Consider the following 15,263-nt stretch of genomic DNA (forward strand, 5'->3'; position numbering starts at 1 on the left):
CCCCTCCCCCTAAAAAAAATCCCATTTCAAAATATTGATAAAATAAAAACTATTTGGACAAATAAGACGCAGTTTTCTTTTTCTTTGAGATGTACCCCCAAAGTGTCAGCCGGCAATGGTTGTTGGGTGAAAAATAGCTCAGGCTGAAGTGAGTTAATAGAGAAATGGATAAATAATTGTAATTGTTGCATTTTAAATAATTTTTAAAATCTTTCTCTCCATATATTCTGTACGTCCTGACGAACCTGAATTTTTCATCAATTTCATTTTCTTAATCGTCTCTCCCATTATTAAACTTGTTTGTTCATTGTATGTTACATCGTAATGTTCAGCATCACAGCTTGCAGTCACTCAGTCAGCAGTACACAAAATTCGGACCTGGCGTAAAAATGCGCCAGGTGACCAGAATGGACCATTTTCACTGTCACATTATTGCGCCAAGTGACCACAAAGTGTTAACTATTTCCTCTAAAACATCACCAATACAAAACGCTCTGTTGAATGCCGTTACGCCACTTAGGCAATCGGATAGCACCCTGTCAGTCAGAGGTCCGCTCAACTTCAAGCAGGCTAGGGAAAACATGCAAGCATACTTTTACTTAAACATCTCTCTCTTGTTCATACATAGTTCAGAAGGACTTCCAAAACGAGCGACCACCCCAACAAACACTACAATAAAGAAGAGACCTAACCCTAACCCAAAACCTACCCTAAATTCTACTCTGTCTCACATAGCCTAGTGGTCACTCGTTATGGAAGTCCTCTCCATAATCCAAATATGGCTTGGGCCTGTACAGTGGTACAGTACAGCACACACCAAACAGTACAGGGGGCAGGTTGTTAAATCAAATACGCCACGACAATGTAATGTCACAAGATGTGTTGAAACCAATCATCCAGGTAGGTTTTGGAGGGACAAAATGTGCCTTCAGCCTTCAATCAAACTTTAGAAGAAAAATAAACCCCACCTAAGTCTTGCCCCAATAAATTAGCCTACTCTCAAATTCTTATTTGTCTGGAGCAGACATTGGCGCTCATGGGAACCCACCATTCCTTCCTGATGTCTGTCTTCTTGATCAGCTCTGTATTTCTAGCCTAACTGACTGGGTTATTATTGTAAAGTTGTATGGGCCATATGTGCATGTTGTTCTGTCTTCCTCTGCCCTTCTTCCTCTTTCTACCTTTCAAAACAGCAGCTTCTACCTCTAGTCCATTTGGCCAAAGAATCTTAAAAGTCTCCTTCATGTGTCAAGAAAGACATCACAGAACATTATATAATCATTGCAACCCTGCACAAATAATCAATCAAAATCAAAATAATACTTGTCTGCTATAACATAATAAGACACAAAATGCAGCCTACTTAAAATTAATCTCCATAGAAAGAAATTGACATTTTGAATTACAACAACTTGGTTCAAAGTACGCAAAAACTGCAATTTCTCCCTTCCCAAATCTGTGCCAGTCCAGCAGAGCAAAGAGTGAGTGTCAGAGTGAGTACTGATTGATTGAGTGGTCTACAAAAAGCTGAAAAAGTGTCCTCATTCACTGATTTTCCTGCAATAAAACAACAATTATATATCAGAATATGACAGGGAGGGTTAGGGAAGTGTGAGTAATCCTAGATTGTGACCCAAGGACAGGTACTGTCGGCAAAACAAAATCAAAACAAATATTTTTTTAAAATAGAGACCAGCGACCCTTTGCTCATTACAGTACAGTTGAGTACGGAGGCATCTGGTTGTTTCGCACAGGATTGTGGTGCTAGACGGTGACCTACTTTGAGCACCAGAAATTTTTGCAGACAAAACCTGTTTGTAAATGACCGGAGACCCACATACCTTGGATCAGGCAAAACAATTTTTTTGCTAGCTCTCGCGGCAGGAGTAGATTTGCTCTTCTCCATAGCCATGAGATAGCTAACGTCGGCTAGAACTGCCTCAAGATCCGCCATTTTCAATGACTTGGCTTGAGATCAAGCAGTCCAGCTCCCAAAATATGTGTGGTTTGCTTTCAGTGAGGTTTTGACATCAAGATATCCTAACGCTTGCTCATCTTGAAAAGTGGGTGATAAAAACAAGGTATCAAAACACTCTCAGGAGAAGAAGTAGTATCCAGTAATCCAATGAAAGTTCGGCCAGTTTTCACGTTGAACACAGTGAACACACAATATGTAAATATTAATTAGTTGTCTTGCAAAGGCGTATGGGAAATGTGGGTTGGAACATGATGTGCAGCCACCATTGTATCGCTCAATCGCGATCGATATTCTAAACTTTTTTGCCTGTATTTCGATACATGTATGCAAGAAAATCGTTAAAAAACTGTAATCCTTCCAATTGTTTGTAACTTCTTCAGAGTACTCAGAAAAATATTAGGTAAACCGCATCAGACGCATTACAATGCATCTCTACGCAACAGTTTGGTAGCTATGGTAGGTCTTCCAAGTAAATATTTGTAGTAAATCCAAGTCTAAAATCACCACAAAAATATTTTACTACAGAATTGTAGCCTTCTGCACCAACTTTCAGCATTTTTGTTTGACAATAAAAAACATTACATTAATGGTTCTTTTTTATCTACTGCTCTTGCAAGGGCACAACCAGTTGTTGTGAAATAATGGAAGAAGAGTTCCAATCCATATTATTTTTTGCTTCTGAAAGGTCAGGGGTCATTGAATAAACAATCAGGACAAGTGATTTGCATACGTGTGTTCTGCAGCAGATCGAGATAGGCCTACCAAACAAATAAGACACTCAATTATACGTTGTATTTATGAAAACTGAAGATAATTAATCACAGTTCATAAGCAATTGTGTTTGCCTTCATATTATGACCAACTATCTACTCGCCTGGGCCCTGGTGGCATTTGAAACTGAAGAAATTATTACATTATTTTATAGGCTAGTCTAGCATAAGATAACGATATCGGTTTTAGGACCCCCCCCCCCCCCCCCCCCCCACCCCCCCACACTTCACCCTTTCTCTTTTTTCAAGTAGGTGTTTTAGGGCTCTTATTGCATCGGGAGTACTTGGCAGGTCTGGATGAGTGACCACTGGTCAAATAAAGTAGGAAAAATTAGCTACAGAAGTCACACTAGAAAACGTTTAGAAACATGCAGTACAGTATATTTTCTTAAAGTTTTAGCCAATAAATTATAGAGAAATAAAATGAAAGTGACAGAAACAAACAAGCTGAATTAAAAAAAAAAAAACCCAGATGATGTGCATAAGGAGGAAAAAAACCAAACAACAGATCCATAGAGCAAGGTAAAAAGATCACACAGCAAATCAGGAACAAGCGGAATATAAACGAATCAAAGACTCAGACGCAGATCCAGACAAAAAAATTTGAGAGTATAAAATCGGATATCATTAGTAGATAGACTCAGATCGATGCTCAAGCAACAAATGTGGGGGGAAAAAATCCTACTCAGTAATTAAAATAACAATGACCATGATTGATAGTGTCTCTGAGAAGATGTGGTGTACAGATCACAAAGTTACACACATGATAGTAGGGAGGGGGGGGGGACCTACATAGGTGGATTACAAAAGGCATCACTCTAAACAGGGACTTGGTGTAGTATAAACCTTGTATATACTTGGTTAGTTAGTATGTCTCTATGACAAATAAAAATGTAAGTTGGCTTGGTAACAGGTAGCACGAGTTACACAAAAACAACGCTCAGTATAAGTTACTAGAACAACCTAACTCTGTAACTTGCAACGTCCACAGTTCTTACACAATCACTCCAAGTAAGGGAGGTAAGTCATTGGGAGTATTGGAACATGGCAGTTTATACACAATTAACTCCCTTGGCCAGGTCTATTCTATAACTTTTTCCTCACTGGATGTTAAAGATCATCCTTGGATTCATGATGCACGACCTGTTTTTTTCAACTCTGTCGGCCCCTGTAGTTTTGGTTCAGTACAGAGGTACATATTAATTTTACAAGAGGTAAGTTTGGGGAGGGGGGTGTGTGTAATATATGACGAAAAATACATTTTCCAAAAGATTCCCAGTCTCGGAAAAGGGTTGACCAAAAGGGCGAAGTGAAACCTCTACCCGACATAAAAATCAAAAGTCCTCATCCTGTCCCTAACGATCAGAACAAAAGAAAAGTTGCACACCCTTATTATTATTGTTATAACAATAACACATTGCACGACACACAAAGTGACTTATTAACTAATAACAAAAAGTTTTTTTAATGCACTCGTGAAATTCCAGCTGGCCAGACGAATTGCTCAACAAAACCCTTGTCAAACAGAATGTAGCAAAACTCACACTCCGCGCCCTGCAACCAGAATAACACAATCCTTACGTTTCCAACAACAATCTTTTGATAAAGGTGTCATGGATAAGACTAAAAAAAAAACATTAAAAAAAATAACAACCAATAAAACAAACAACAAACCCTTTAAAACAAAATGAGAAACGGAAATCCCATGCAAGCAAACACTTTTTATCCACACATAAAATAAAAAAAGCAAACAATCAGATGAGCACAACAGCTGTGCAGGAGTCTTCTCAGAGTATGTACAATGTTCCTTGGACATTTGCTTTGGCCACCTCCATTTTCTTGTTTCGTTTCAATAGAAACAGTCAGTTAATTCTCTCTTCCTTCCATCCAACGCCTACAAATATATGCAAAAAAAATTTTTTTTCTCGCGTGGATATGAACAGACTGTGAAAAAATTTACAAGAGCACAAGTAATGACTCAGATCAGCCCGCATATTTACACGAAGGATGGGAAACAAAGGGGATGAATACAATTATTTAACTGAAGAATCACCCCAATGTAATACCCAGCACATTTTAAAGTAAGTTAAAAAATTGCCTTTTAAAAATTCTGATGATGCTGGCAATGGTTTCTGTTTGTTTTTTAAATTTCGTGATAGGTGTATAAAAATATTAGAATGGGTGCAAGCTTATGACAAGATCGCCAATGTAAATTTATACAGAAAAGTGTGTGGAACAAAAAAATACCCTTTAGTCACCAGCATGACAGTGTGAAGCCAACCACTGACTCCATCAACCTGTGCTGTAATGTACTACCATGAATATCCCCCCAAAAAAGGGGAAAAGTTTAAAGTCTACACGACATGCGCCATCTGTAGCACAATCCACATTCTGCTAGAGAAAGAAAGTCGTTTTTACTCCCCCATCGACACATTTAAAATATAATTTAGGAGGCGGGATTCTGACCCCACCACTTTCAAGACTTGAATATATTCTTAACATGGCTTGTCAAAAGGATATATATAATGAGGGTTTCTACAGCTTGTGGTGTTAACTTTGTAGTGAAAGGGGCACAGGGACTATTTGAACTGTTTCTTCAGAGAGGCTGAACCGACGCATGTGATCATGGACAAGTGTGATGAGCACTCCCCTCCTCCTCCTCCCCAAAAAGGTGAAGAGGATGGGGAGATACAGAGGCATGCAAGAAGGGGGGCAGGGTGGAAAAAAAAAAAAAAGCGGCAAGAACAGACGGGGTACCCATTGAGCAATTTCTTGTGTAACTTCACGAGCCCCAGCTCAAGGATGAGGAGATCTGAGACCAAAGGATTGGAGTACACCACACTGTATGTGGTTTATTTATGCAAAAAAAATAATCCAGTAAACACACACAGCACTCATCACCCACACAAGCAGAATCCACGTGCCCCTCGCTGGCTTGAATATAAAAGTGGCAAAAGGAATTATAATATGTATAAAAATACTACAGCTCTACATTTCATGTGAAGGACAGGTAAAAAAGAAGCCAATGAAAGCGCTCTTGGTAAATTCTTTGGCTTCATCAACTCCAAAGACTACAATTCACTTTATATGATAAAAAGTTTAAAAGGCTAAAACAAGTTACTGAAATTAAAGCACCATTTTCCCCTGTCTATAATGAGACACAAACAATTATTATGAATGACAACTGTGCAAAATTTGTTTTATAAAAAAAGTGGTTTCCAAAAATGTGAATGTTACTCCATTCAGTAAATATATAGATCTTTCTTTTCTTTCTCTTTTTTCAAGTAGGTGTTTTTACGTACCGATCCACACAAAAATAGAGATCTCGACGTGCCGACAAACGGTAGTGTCACAATATACATGAGTGAGCACTAAGTAACACCAGCAGAGCTGTGCACAGAGAGAAAGAACTTTTGTCAACCACACGCGCGCTGTGCGGTACGGAAAAGCCTCAAGTAACTTTCTTTTGATTCTTTTGTACCTCCCAAAGTTCACTGTAACAAATTCAGGAATGAGAGCTCGCAGGTAGAAATGTTAATCAATGTAACTTACATGGTTTTGACATTATCTTCTTAGTTAATGTTTGGTTTTTAGTTTTCTCCCTCCCAAGAAGTACGGAGATCAAGAACTATCAGCTGAAGGAAATGAAACAGAACAGGGGGCCTTTCATTCTTGGCTACTGACAACAGACTCGTAGAGAAACTGGCTACTGACAACAGACTCGTAGACAAACTGGCTACTGACAACAGACTCGTAGAGAAACTGCATTAAAAATGTCTTTATGGTGTGAATTAACTCGTAAAACTTTCAAACAAAGTTAGAAAACCGTGTGCAAAATAAATAAACATTTGCTAGACACAATTCTGACATGGCCACTAAAATTTTCAACAGAAAATAAAGCAGAGAGACATAATTCTGTGATAGCTTACAATTGTATAAAAGATGTAGTCCGTATTTTAAAAAAAGGTGCTGGTTTTGCCAAATGTTGCCTCGACCAGCCTCCCCTAGGAGTCGGCTTTCAGACTTCTGACCTCATTTACTCACACAGAGACCAAGACTTCTTCCTTACATGTGTTGCTGTAAAACGCACAAAAACTGTCGCTTCAATAAAGTGCCCACAAAACTCATCAAAAGTAATGTTTTCCTGCATCTTGACCCCCCCCCCCCCAAAGGAAAAAAACATCCAATGCATTAAAAAGAAAAACAACAAACGACAAACAAACTTCCAGTCAATTCCAAACGGCAAACAAAACAGTGTCTCAGCTGTTCTAAATGATGCATTATATAAAATTTGTGGTAGTTCTAAATCAAAAGCCTCGCGTTCAACCTGGAGATCCAAACATCCTCAGTTGTTGAGTTAATGAACACACTTTTCCCCTTTTTTAACTTCCTTCTTGTTCAGCGTTCTCAGTCATTTTGAAAAATAAAGTTCTCAAGTCCAGCCCGCAGCCAAGCCTTGTCTTGTCCATGCACAGGTCACTCTGTCTTGCGGTGCAGGTCTACTTGCAACCCCTGACTAGAAGCTCACAATACTGCAGATCCGAGAGGTCGTTGGCCTGAAGGTCGATCATGCCCTCACGGATCTTGTTCAGCAGCTCCCGCTTGGACGTCGTGTACAGGATGTTGGACTTCGTCGTAGCTTCGTTGGGACACCTGCGCACACAGACAGTTTTAGTTTTAGTAAGGTTTTTAAAAATTTTTGGGTAAGAGTTTTACAGTACTTGCAACACAATACGGTCATATAGGTGCCGAAGAATAGATGTGTTACAAGAGAGTAACGTACACAAAAAAGAAGGAGGAAAGATAAGGATGATAGATGTTTGACAGGAAAGATGAAGCAAACCACATCAGAGCACCCACCAACCACCTGCTTAGTACGGTATTACGGTGCCAAGGGGTGGATGTCAACAGAGAAGTCCTTACAGGGAATCAGACTTACTCTGCTCACCTCTCTAGCCTCAACCACACAATGTTTGCTTCGACTATCAAGGCACCCCGGAAACAGCGGGTCACAAGAGTATGACAAACATACAAAAGAAGTAGAGGAAAATGACGATAGTAAGGATTAGGAAAGAAAAAGAAGCAGTTACCTTTTGTAGTTCAAGCACAGTTATGAGCATGACATTGATAAATCAGTCCATTTACAATTCTACTGTGCATAAGAAAAAAAAGGATAAAATAGAAACTACATTTGTCAAGGGTAATGATCCGAAAAAGAAAAAGGTATTTCACTTTTAGAAGAGTAAAAAATCTGGAAAAGACATCAGAAGCCGCAAAAATCTGTGATGACTGCCAAGATTAAACAATGTAGTAACGTAGGAAGAGCATTATAACCATCACTGGCAGCCTGCTTTAAAAAAAATAAATTAGGTCTTGGTGTTTTTACACCCCATTCATTAGCACAATTAACTTATCCAACTCTGCCTATTAGGACCAACCAGGGCTGAGACTGACAGGGATTATTATACAGTAGTCTCCGCCTAACAACCCGGTGCTCGGGAGCAAGGAAATGCGGGATCTTAGGCGAACCGGGATCTTAACCAACGAACCCAGGGAAGAATCTATGGTGACCCATGTTAAGGCTCACAATCGGTAAAATGGTCTCCCTCCACTCCACAATGAACTGACGTGCCCGCTTGGTTGGTTTATGGCATATGGCGAGCAAAGAGTGGTTTTAACCTTGATGACCTATCACGGTGCATAGTGGGATGAGGCGTGCCATTTTGACGTAATATCCTATCATGAGTCTCAAGATCTACGCTTATCCAGTTGCCCCTCCCCTTTACCTGTCGAAAATTTATAGCTTTCCATCTCTGACCAAGCCCCCCCCCCCACAAAACCGCCTTTGTCGTTACACACCATTGCGTTGTGAACACACAAATTAGAAACATTGTATCGCTTCATCGAGTTTTACAACATGTATGTGATCACATTCACGAGAGTGGCTGATCTCTGTCTGACGCAACGGACAGTTTATTGATCTCAACTTTTCACTCTTGGTTGATCGGCTGTACCCACCCAGGTTTTTGTTTCGCAAATTATGATCTGAAATGCAGGATCTTAGCCGAATGTTGACCATCAGAGCGGGATCTTAGGGGTGACTTTTGTATAGTAAAAATTCTGTTTTCCTAAAACAACGGGATCTTAAAAGCGAACCGGGATCGTAAGCGGTGGGATCTCAGGCGGAGACTACTGTATTACAACGACTCAGCAAAAATGGGTATTTGTGTGTGTGTTTGTGCATGCATATATGTGTGTGAAGTATGTGATCAAAAAGCCCAATAAACGCCTCAAAGAAAACATAAAAAACAACAAAAAGTGTACACTGTAAACAGGGTACAGTAACATCTGTTTACTGAGAGTGGTTTATATGTAATATCCAGAAGAATTCACATACAAAAAAATGTACACACACAAACTGCCCACTTAAGCATTCAATGCTATCAAGATGCATTTAGCTTGACTCCAGCACAACAACAACAGTAGCACACAGACATACTAAAGTTGCCAATCAGCAAGCAATCAGCACCATGCATTCACGCACTCAACTAAAACTAGAGTCACACCTGTTCTTACCGGCATCTATCCAAGACAATCACCTGAACAAATAACCACTTTCCCCCTTGTGTTTTTTAACACTTAGCAGTCACACAGCCAGCGGTACAAAATACCCCATCTGGTCACCCAGTCAGGAGAGTGACTGCAACCGACTTTTCAGGCATGGCGCAGAACTGCGCCAAGTGACCAGAACGGATAATTTTTTATTTTCACCGTCGCATTATTGCGCAGAGTGACCACAAAGTGTTAAATATGACAATGACACTGTACAAAATGTCCACCTGTCTAAGACTGCCACTTTTCTCCGCAACAACGAGTGGGTCTTGAACAATTTCCACCGTACAACATTCCTTCTTCATAGCCTTTCCACCTCCACACACAGTCTCCTCCAAACAAAAGCTTACAGCCACACATCAGCCAAGTGAAATTGTAAAGTTTTTTAAGACCCCTTGCAACACTGTAATGCTATCTAAGAGGCGAGCCCTCCGCGAATTCGATAAGTCAAATGGAAAAAGTAATGGCATGTGCCTTTTTCTGAGGACAGAACATCGGACCGTGGTAAGGCTCAAACATGATCAGCTATGTGTCTGTCCATGTCCAGTGATAAACGACTGAACAGTGTTTAGGAAGACGAACAAACTCCCTTTCTCGTTCACTCATTCACTCTTTTCCACATCACACACAATGGAAAGCAGCCTGCATGGAAAAGCCAGAAGAATATCCAACCAGCTGATAACTGGTACGATCAGCAAGCAGACCCTTTCATGGATCCTGGAGAGGAGGGAGGAGCGGCTATGGCATTGTCACTCATAGTGCTGCCTGCAATGATCCTTAAGTAATTAAAGTTCTGATTTTATTCTGTTTTTAAGTGAAAATTGGAATGTAACAATTGTTCTGCTCTCAGACGGAAGACTGTACAAGTCTTCTCTTTCCTCTCTCAAAGATTGTTGAAAAAATCATAATTTTGTTTTGTTGTAGTCATAGAAAATTTCTCTGCCTGTCTTTCTTTCCCAAGGACCACCTCTTCATCCAATTTTCTTTGTTGCTGCTTTTGATGATTTGCTGCGCAGTGTTGTCTGAAGTTGAAATGCTGAGCTGTTCCTGTCTAAATCCCCTTTTGGCAAGTGTGTCTGCCTATCATTTAGAGACAATTGGGGTAGATTAACGGTAAAAATGTGCTGTGGGTGATTGGCGGGGTTGCTTTGGTGTTGTTTGCTCCTTTTCCTCCTCATATATCAAACATCTAAAGGCCTTACCTCTCCTTCTTTTTTGTGTTTGTTACTCTCTTGTAACAACTTTAACCTTCGGCACTTACACATCTAACTATCGCAAGCTCTATTAAACTCTTTTACTAAAACAAAAAATGCATGATTGGGTGTCAGATGGCTGGTGCCTTGTAAGGGAAATATTTAAAGCCACTGGGCCAGGAGAGATGGAAAACTTGTGGAGGAAATATACACCACTGGGGCTATGAGGTTTCTTGAACAGGAAGTCACTGAGGATCAGATGGACAGACGAGGTCACCAACGAGGAAGTATTAAGAGGAATGAGACAGAGCCCAGTCAGAGATGAGGTGGGAAGAAGATGTTGGCGATGGATTGGACACACTCTCAGGAAGTCAAGCAGCTGCATAACAAGGAAAGGGTGAGATTGGAACTGGATTGGAACCCACAGAGAAAAAGATCAAGAGGAAGACCACGTGGAAATTAGAGAAGAGTCACGGAAATGGATGTACAGAAAAGCTTGGGAAGACATGGAGTGACAACAAGCAACTAGCCCAGGATAGGGAAAGGTGGAGAGTGTTTGTCCGTGGCCTATTCCTCATCCAGGGTGAAAAAGGCAATGATGATGGGGCTGTGAGGGTTAGGCCAATTTATAAGCAAAGCATGCCATAGTCCCAGTCATAAACATTTGACATTCTCATTACTCTCAGTCAAGTTTTCTCATGCATTCAGGCATCCTTTATTTCATAACAGTCATATATATATTTCTTTTCACAAACATGAGCTTAGACGCTGAAACTAGCCACAAACACCGACCGTGCAGAGCAGTTCGTTCTCTGCACAAAGTTTCCCCACAGTCAGCGGTGACATGCTGACCACAAAGTCCACCACATGCCTAATTGCTCAACAAGTTCAAAATACACTGGAAGCTGACTCGTACATGACAACAACTGCAGTGGTAGCATGTGAAACGCAAACACTGACATTTCTTTCATTTTTTTTCAATACCTCTGCTCCCAATGTTCAATGAAGATGTTCAGTCTTCGGAACTCAACAATTCTTGATCACCTAGAATATTGTAAAAAAAATAAAAATCGTAGTGTCTAATTTTCTAGACAGACAAATCCTTAATTCAGTGTACATGACGGAGTGCTGTGCAAGTCCCAAACTTCTGTTACTCATATTTATTTATATAAGCTTCTTCAATGAAATGTTGGCACAATTTGAAAATCCTCGAAAATCAAACATGGGGACTAAAATCACAGGGAAATTCGGTTTTTGGCCCTAACGATAACTATGGAGTATGGGTTTTGGCTCCACCGATTACTTCTGGTTCGAAATGATTACTTTTCGCTGCGTGTGCCGACACTACGTTTGACGCGCAGCGAGCGAGAGAAAATATCAAAGCTAACTGCGAAGCAACAAATTATGATTAAATACAGAGGTTTTTATAAGGTCAGGTGGGAATGCCCCCCCCCCCCTCGAAACCCCCCTTGTTAGTAACAAGTGAAATTATTGCTCATTTTTTAGCTGAAAAATAGCAGCACATCTCTCGTTCTTTTTCGGATAAAACATTGATACCGAGTACTTAACTCACTTGAGCCCATTCCCATGTGTGTACGAGATGCGCCCCTGCCCAGTAGCGTGATCCCGTGTATTTGCGGGATGCTCCTTATCGATCCATATCTCTGGTGTTTTATCGGTTACAAGCAATCGGAAGCAGCGAACCAACAGTTGACCCACTTGTTTCATTTCATTTAAAATTTAGTGAAGTTATAAATTAAGTGCTTTTTTAGCTGTAGTAGTAGACAAAGTCAATCACTCCCGAACTGCTATATATATATATAGATGATTTTTTAAATTACAAATTGGGCCCGAAAAAATTGCGTAAAAGCCCCCGGACGTTGTCATTTCAAAATATTGATGAAATAAGTGTAGGCTGCAATGGTTGTTGGGTGAAAAATGTAGCTCAGGCTCAAAGGAGTAAAATATCATCAGTATCGTTATATAATTTAATTTCAGAACTCTTGGCTCTTGGTGCCAAAACCGGACAATGCCAAAAAACATTTTAAATCGATAGGCTAATAATATTAATTTAATAAAAACTCCTTGTCATTTAACCCTCATCCTGCGGGAGCCGGGTTTATGTAGCCCGATAAGCCTATTTCGGCACCTCGCCTGCGTTCTGGTCCCGAGTCAGTGTAGCTCCAGATGCGTATCTTATCAGCAACCGATTACGTCGGACTCGCCGGGGTCACTCAGTGTGTACTGTTGGTGTACAGCGCGCGCGCCGGGAAACGTGTGTTTTCGCCATGAATACCGCGGGAGTGTGTTAACTGATGATGAAAATAACGCTCTATCCTTCATAGCATTCTATAATTATAAAGTGTTACAAACACACGAATAACCCCCTCTCACAAGCTGATAAGACATTACGAGTAGTTACGCCCATTTGAATAACCTTTCTGGACGCTCTTGTTGTTATGAATGACCTGAGGTTCGAAAAGGGATAATTTAGGTCAATTTCCGAATGTTTTACACTCAAATTGTTCTTTGTACCTGCACAAGGGTATTCAAAACTATTAAACAAGCTCATCTTTTATCAGGTAGTATCATTTCATACAAAATCAAGCTCATTTGAAATATTTTGTATAGAAAAATGGAAGTCTTGTTTCCTGACTATCCTTTCGAGCTCCTCATGTCTAAGTGGGTCAATTTCTTCTATAATTTCATTGGACGAACATCTAGAGCTATCAACTTGGCATGTTTTGAATGAGACGTATGCCTCGATTACGAACCAACGCAGGTGGTTCTAGAAGAAGGCCACAAACGCACACAAACTCAAGCAGACTGACGCACACACACTTGACCTGCGTGAATGGGGATCCGACTCGGGACCCGAATGACACGTAAGAGGATGCGCGCTGCGCGTGCGCTGAGCAGGGAGCTACACTGACTCGGGACCAGAACGCAGGCGAGGTGCCGAAATAGGCTTATCGGGCTACATAAACCCGGCTCCCGCAGGAATAGGGTTAAGATCTAAGACTTGAAGTTGAAAATTTAAGCTGTCTCACTGTATTCACTACAAATAGGCCTAGATATTAAATCTAGAGTTATTCCTTTTGAAAGCAGGGTCTTCCGTGTTGTCGCAGAAATTTGAATTGTAGATTTGTAACACACTAACTTGTGAACAAGAGTGTTCATTGGAAAACAAAAATTTGCAGACCAGGAAGAAGAGGCAATCTAAATTTAGATATGAGATCTAGATCTAGAATCTAGATCTAGATCTAGATCTAGAGCTAGAATCTAGATCTAGATTCCTCTAGATTCTAGATCTAGGATCTCGTCATATTTTCATTTGAATTTGTTCAAGTCATCATCATCAAGTAGAAATCAAGGCTAGGCCTTGAGAACTTTTAATAAATCTCTCTAGATCTAGAGGTAGATCTAAATCTAGATCTAGATCTAGATCTAGTTATAGTAGTAAAGTAGTTGTGGGCGAGGGGTGGGGCTGGGCTCGTCTTACTCTTGTGAAAATGGAAAATGAAAGGGTGTGGATGGTGAATTTCAATCCATACTGTTAACTCAAAGGATAGGGGGATATATTGTGAAATAATTGTCCTTGGTTTTCTCTGAACAATACTGAAAACAAAACTACACTTACCACGTAATCAGGAACAGTATATCTTTCATGGCTCCGTTCTTTTGGGGAATGGTCAGGTCGACAATGCAGTACCGGCCACTATCGGAGGGTAGCTGGGCGAGGAAATCATTATATTCCGCTTCCTGATCCACATCCTTCATCTTTTCTTTTGAAGCAACCACTTTGATGAGACCAGCAGCCAAGTCAATAGACATAATTAAATATCTGTTGTTTGTTTTCTGCAGCTTCATGGCTTTGTAAGCCTCCACGGTTTCTTCTGCTACTTTCACTCCAGACGCCATCTTGATCAATTTCACAAAGGCAGTGTGAAGAAGAACGAAAGGAGAATGAACTAAAGTCTCTGTGCAATACAGCAAAGATCACTTCACACAACAAACGTATTGGAACTGTACTCCGCAATTTCCTTAAGGAAACACGATTCCTTATGAATACCACAGAGCTTTTGAATGATTTTACAAACGCGGAACACTAATTCCAGCCAGAAAGAATGAAGTGACTTTCCTAACGATTTCGACACGCCTTTATCGTACGTGTAAACTAGGAGCAAGAATGAGTGAGCTCCCTTGCGCGGTGCCAGGCGGAAAATGGCGAGCACCATATATGGGCATCGGCTGTGACTCACCCAGAAGTCATTGTGGTCCTTTGTCACCAGCCTAATTGGGCACATCCACTTTGTTCCCATCATAAGGGAAACTCTCTTTAACCTATAATTGATACCCAAGCCAAACTTGAAGAGATAAAACGAGGCTGCTTGTAGGCTAGTTTACAATAACAGCATGCATGCAGCAGTTTTAAATCCTAAATACTATTGACGTCACCACAGAATTCTACACTAAGTGTAGAATTCTGTGGACGTCACCTAATGTTTTGTGAAAAGAAAGCGGCGGACGGCAGTTGCATTATTTATAGACAATAATAACATTGCACGCATCTTTAAAAAAATAAAACGTTACTTGATATTGATACACCTCCTGGGCACTAACAAGACAAAGTGATTTGTTCGTGGATGTAAAGATGGAATGGGGCAGGAGACGAGATAAGAATTAGTGGTATTTTAAGGGAGAGGGGGG

At 40.4% G+C, this 15,263-nt stretch overlaps 2 protein-coding genes across 2 annotated transcripts in view; both read right to left on the reverse strand.

Moving 5' to 3' along the window:
• Positions 1-2,253, reverse strand: part of LOC101859594 (beta-adrenergic receptor kinase 2) — a gene marked incomplete at its 3' end in the record, with an annotated part of 12,981 nt that extends 10,728 nt beyond the window's left edge. The window contains 1 exon segment of the mRNA XM_013087438.2: positions 1,842-2,253. Coding sequence (XP_012942892.1) covers positions 1,842-1,954 — 113 coding nt within the window.
• Positions 2,254-4,671: 2,418 nt separating this feature from the next.
• Positions 4,672-14,725, reverse strand: LOC101856838 (cofilin). Its single transcript, XM_005107249.3, has 2 exons — positions 14,194-14,725; positions 4,672-7,401 (listed from the first exon to the last, which is right to left on the reverse strand). Exons 1-2 carry the CDS (start codon positions 14,472-14,474, stop codon positions 7,248-7,250), a joined length of 435 nt encoding a protein of 144 aa, XP_005107306.1. The 5' UTR covers positions 14,475-14,725; the 3' UTR covers positions 4,672-7,247.
• Between the last annotated feature and the right edge of the window lie 538 nt (positions 14,726-15,263).

Source organism: Aplysia californica, unplaced genomic scaffold, assembly GCF_000002075.1.
Source record: "Aplysia californica isolate F4 #8 unplaced genomic scaffold, AplCal3.0 scaffold00588, whole genome shotgun sequence".
Classification (NCBI taxonomy): Eukaryota; Metazoa; Mollusca; class Gastropoda; order Aplysiida; family Aplysiidae; genus Aplysia; species Aplysia californica.

What these genes read in the sequence shown, in the direction of transcription:
- LOC101856838 (XM_005107249.3), bottom strand. Translation starts at nt 14,474, where the DNA reads ATGGCGTCTGGAGTGAAAGTAGCAGAAGAAACCGTGGAGGCTTACAAA. An exon ending in ATACTGTTCCTGATTACGTG is followed by an intron (nt 7,402 to 14,193) that starts GTAAGTGTAGTT and finishes CTGTGTGCGCAG; the next exon opens with GTGTCCCAACGAAGCTACGA.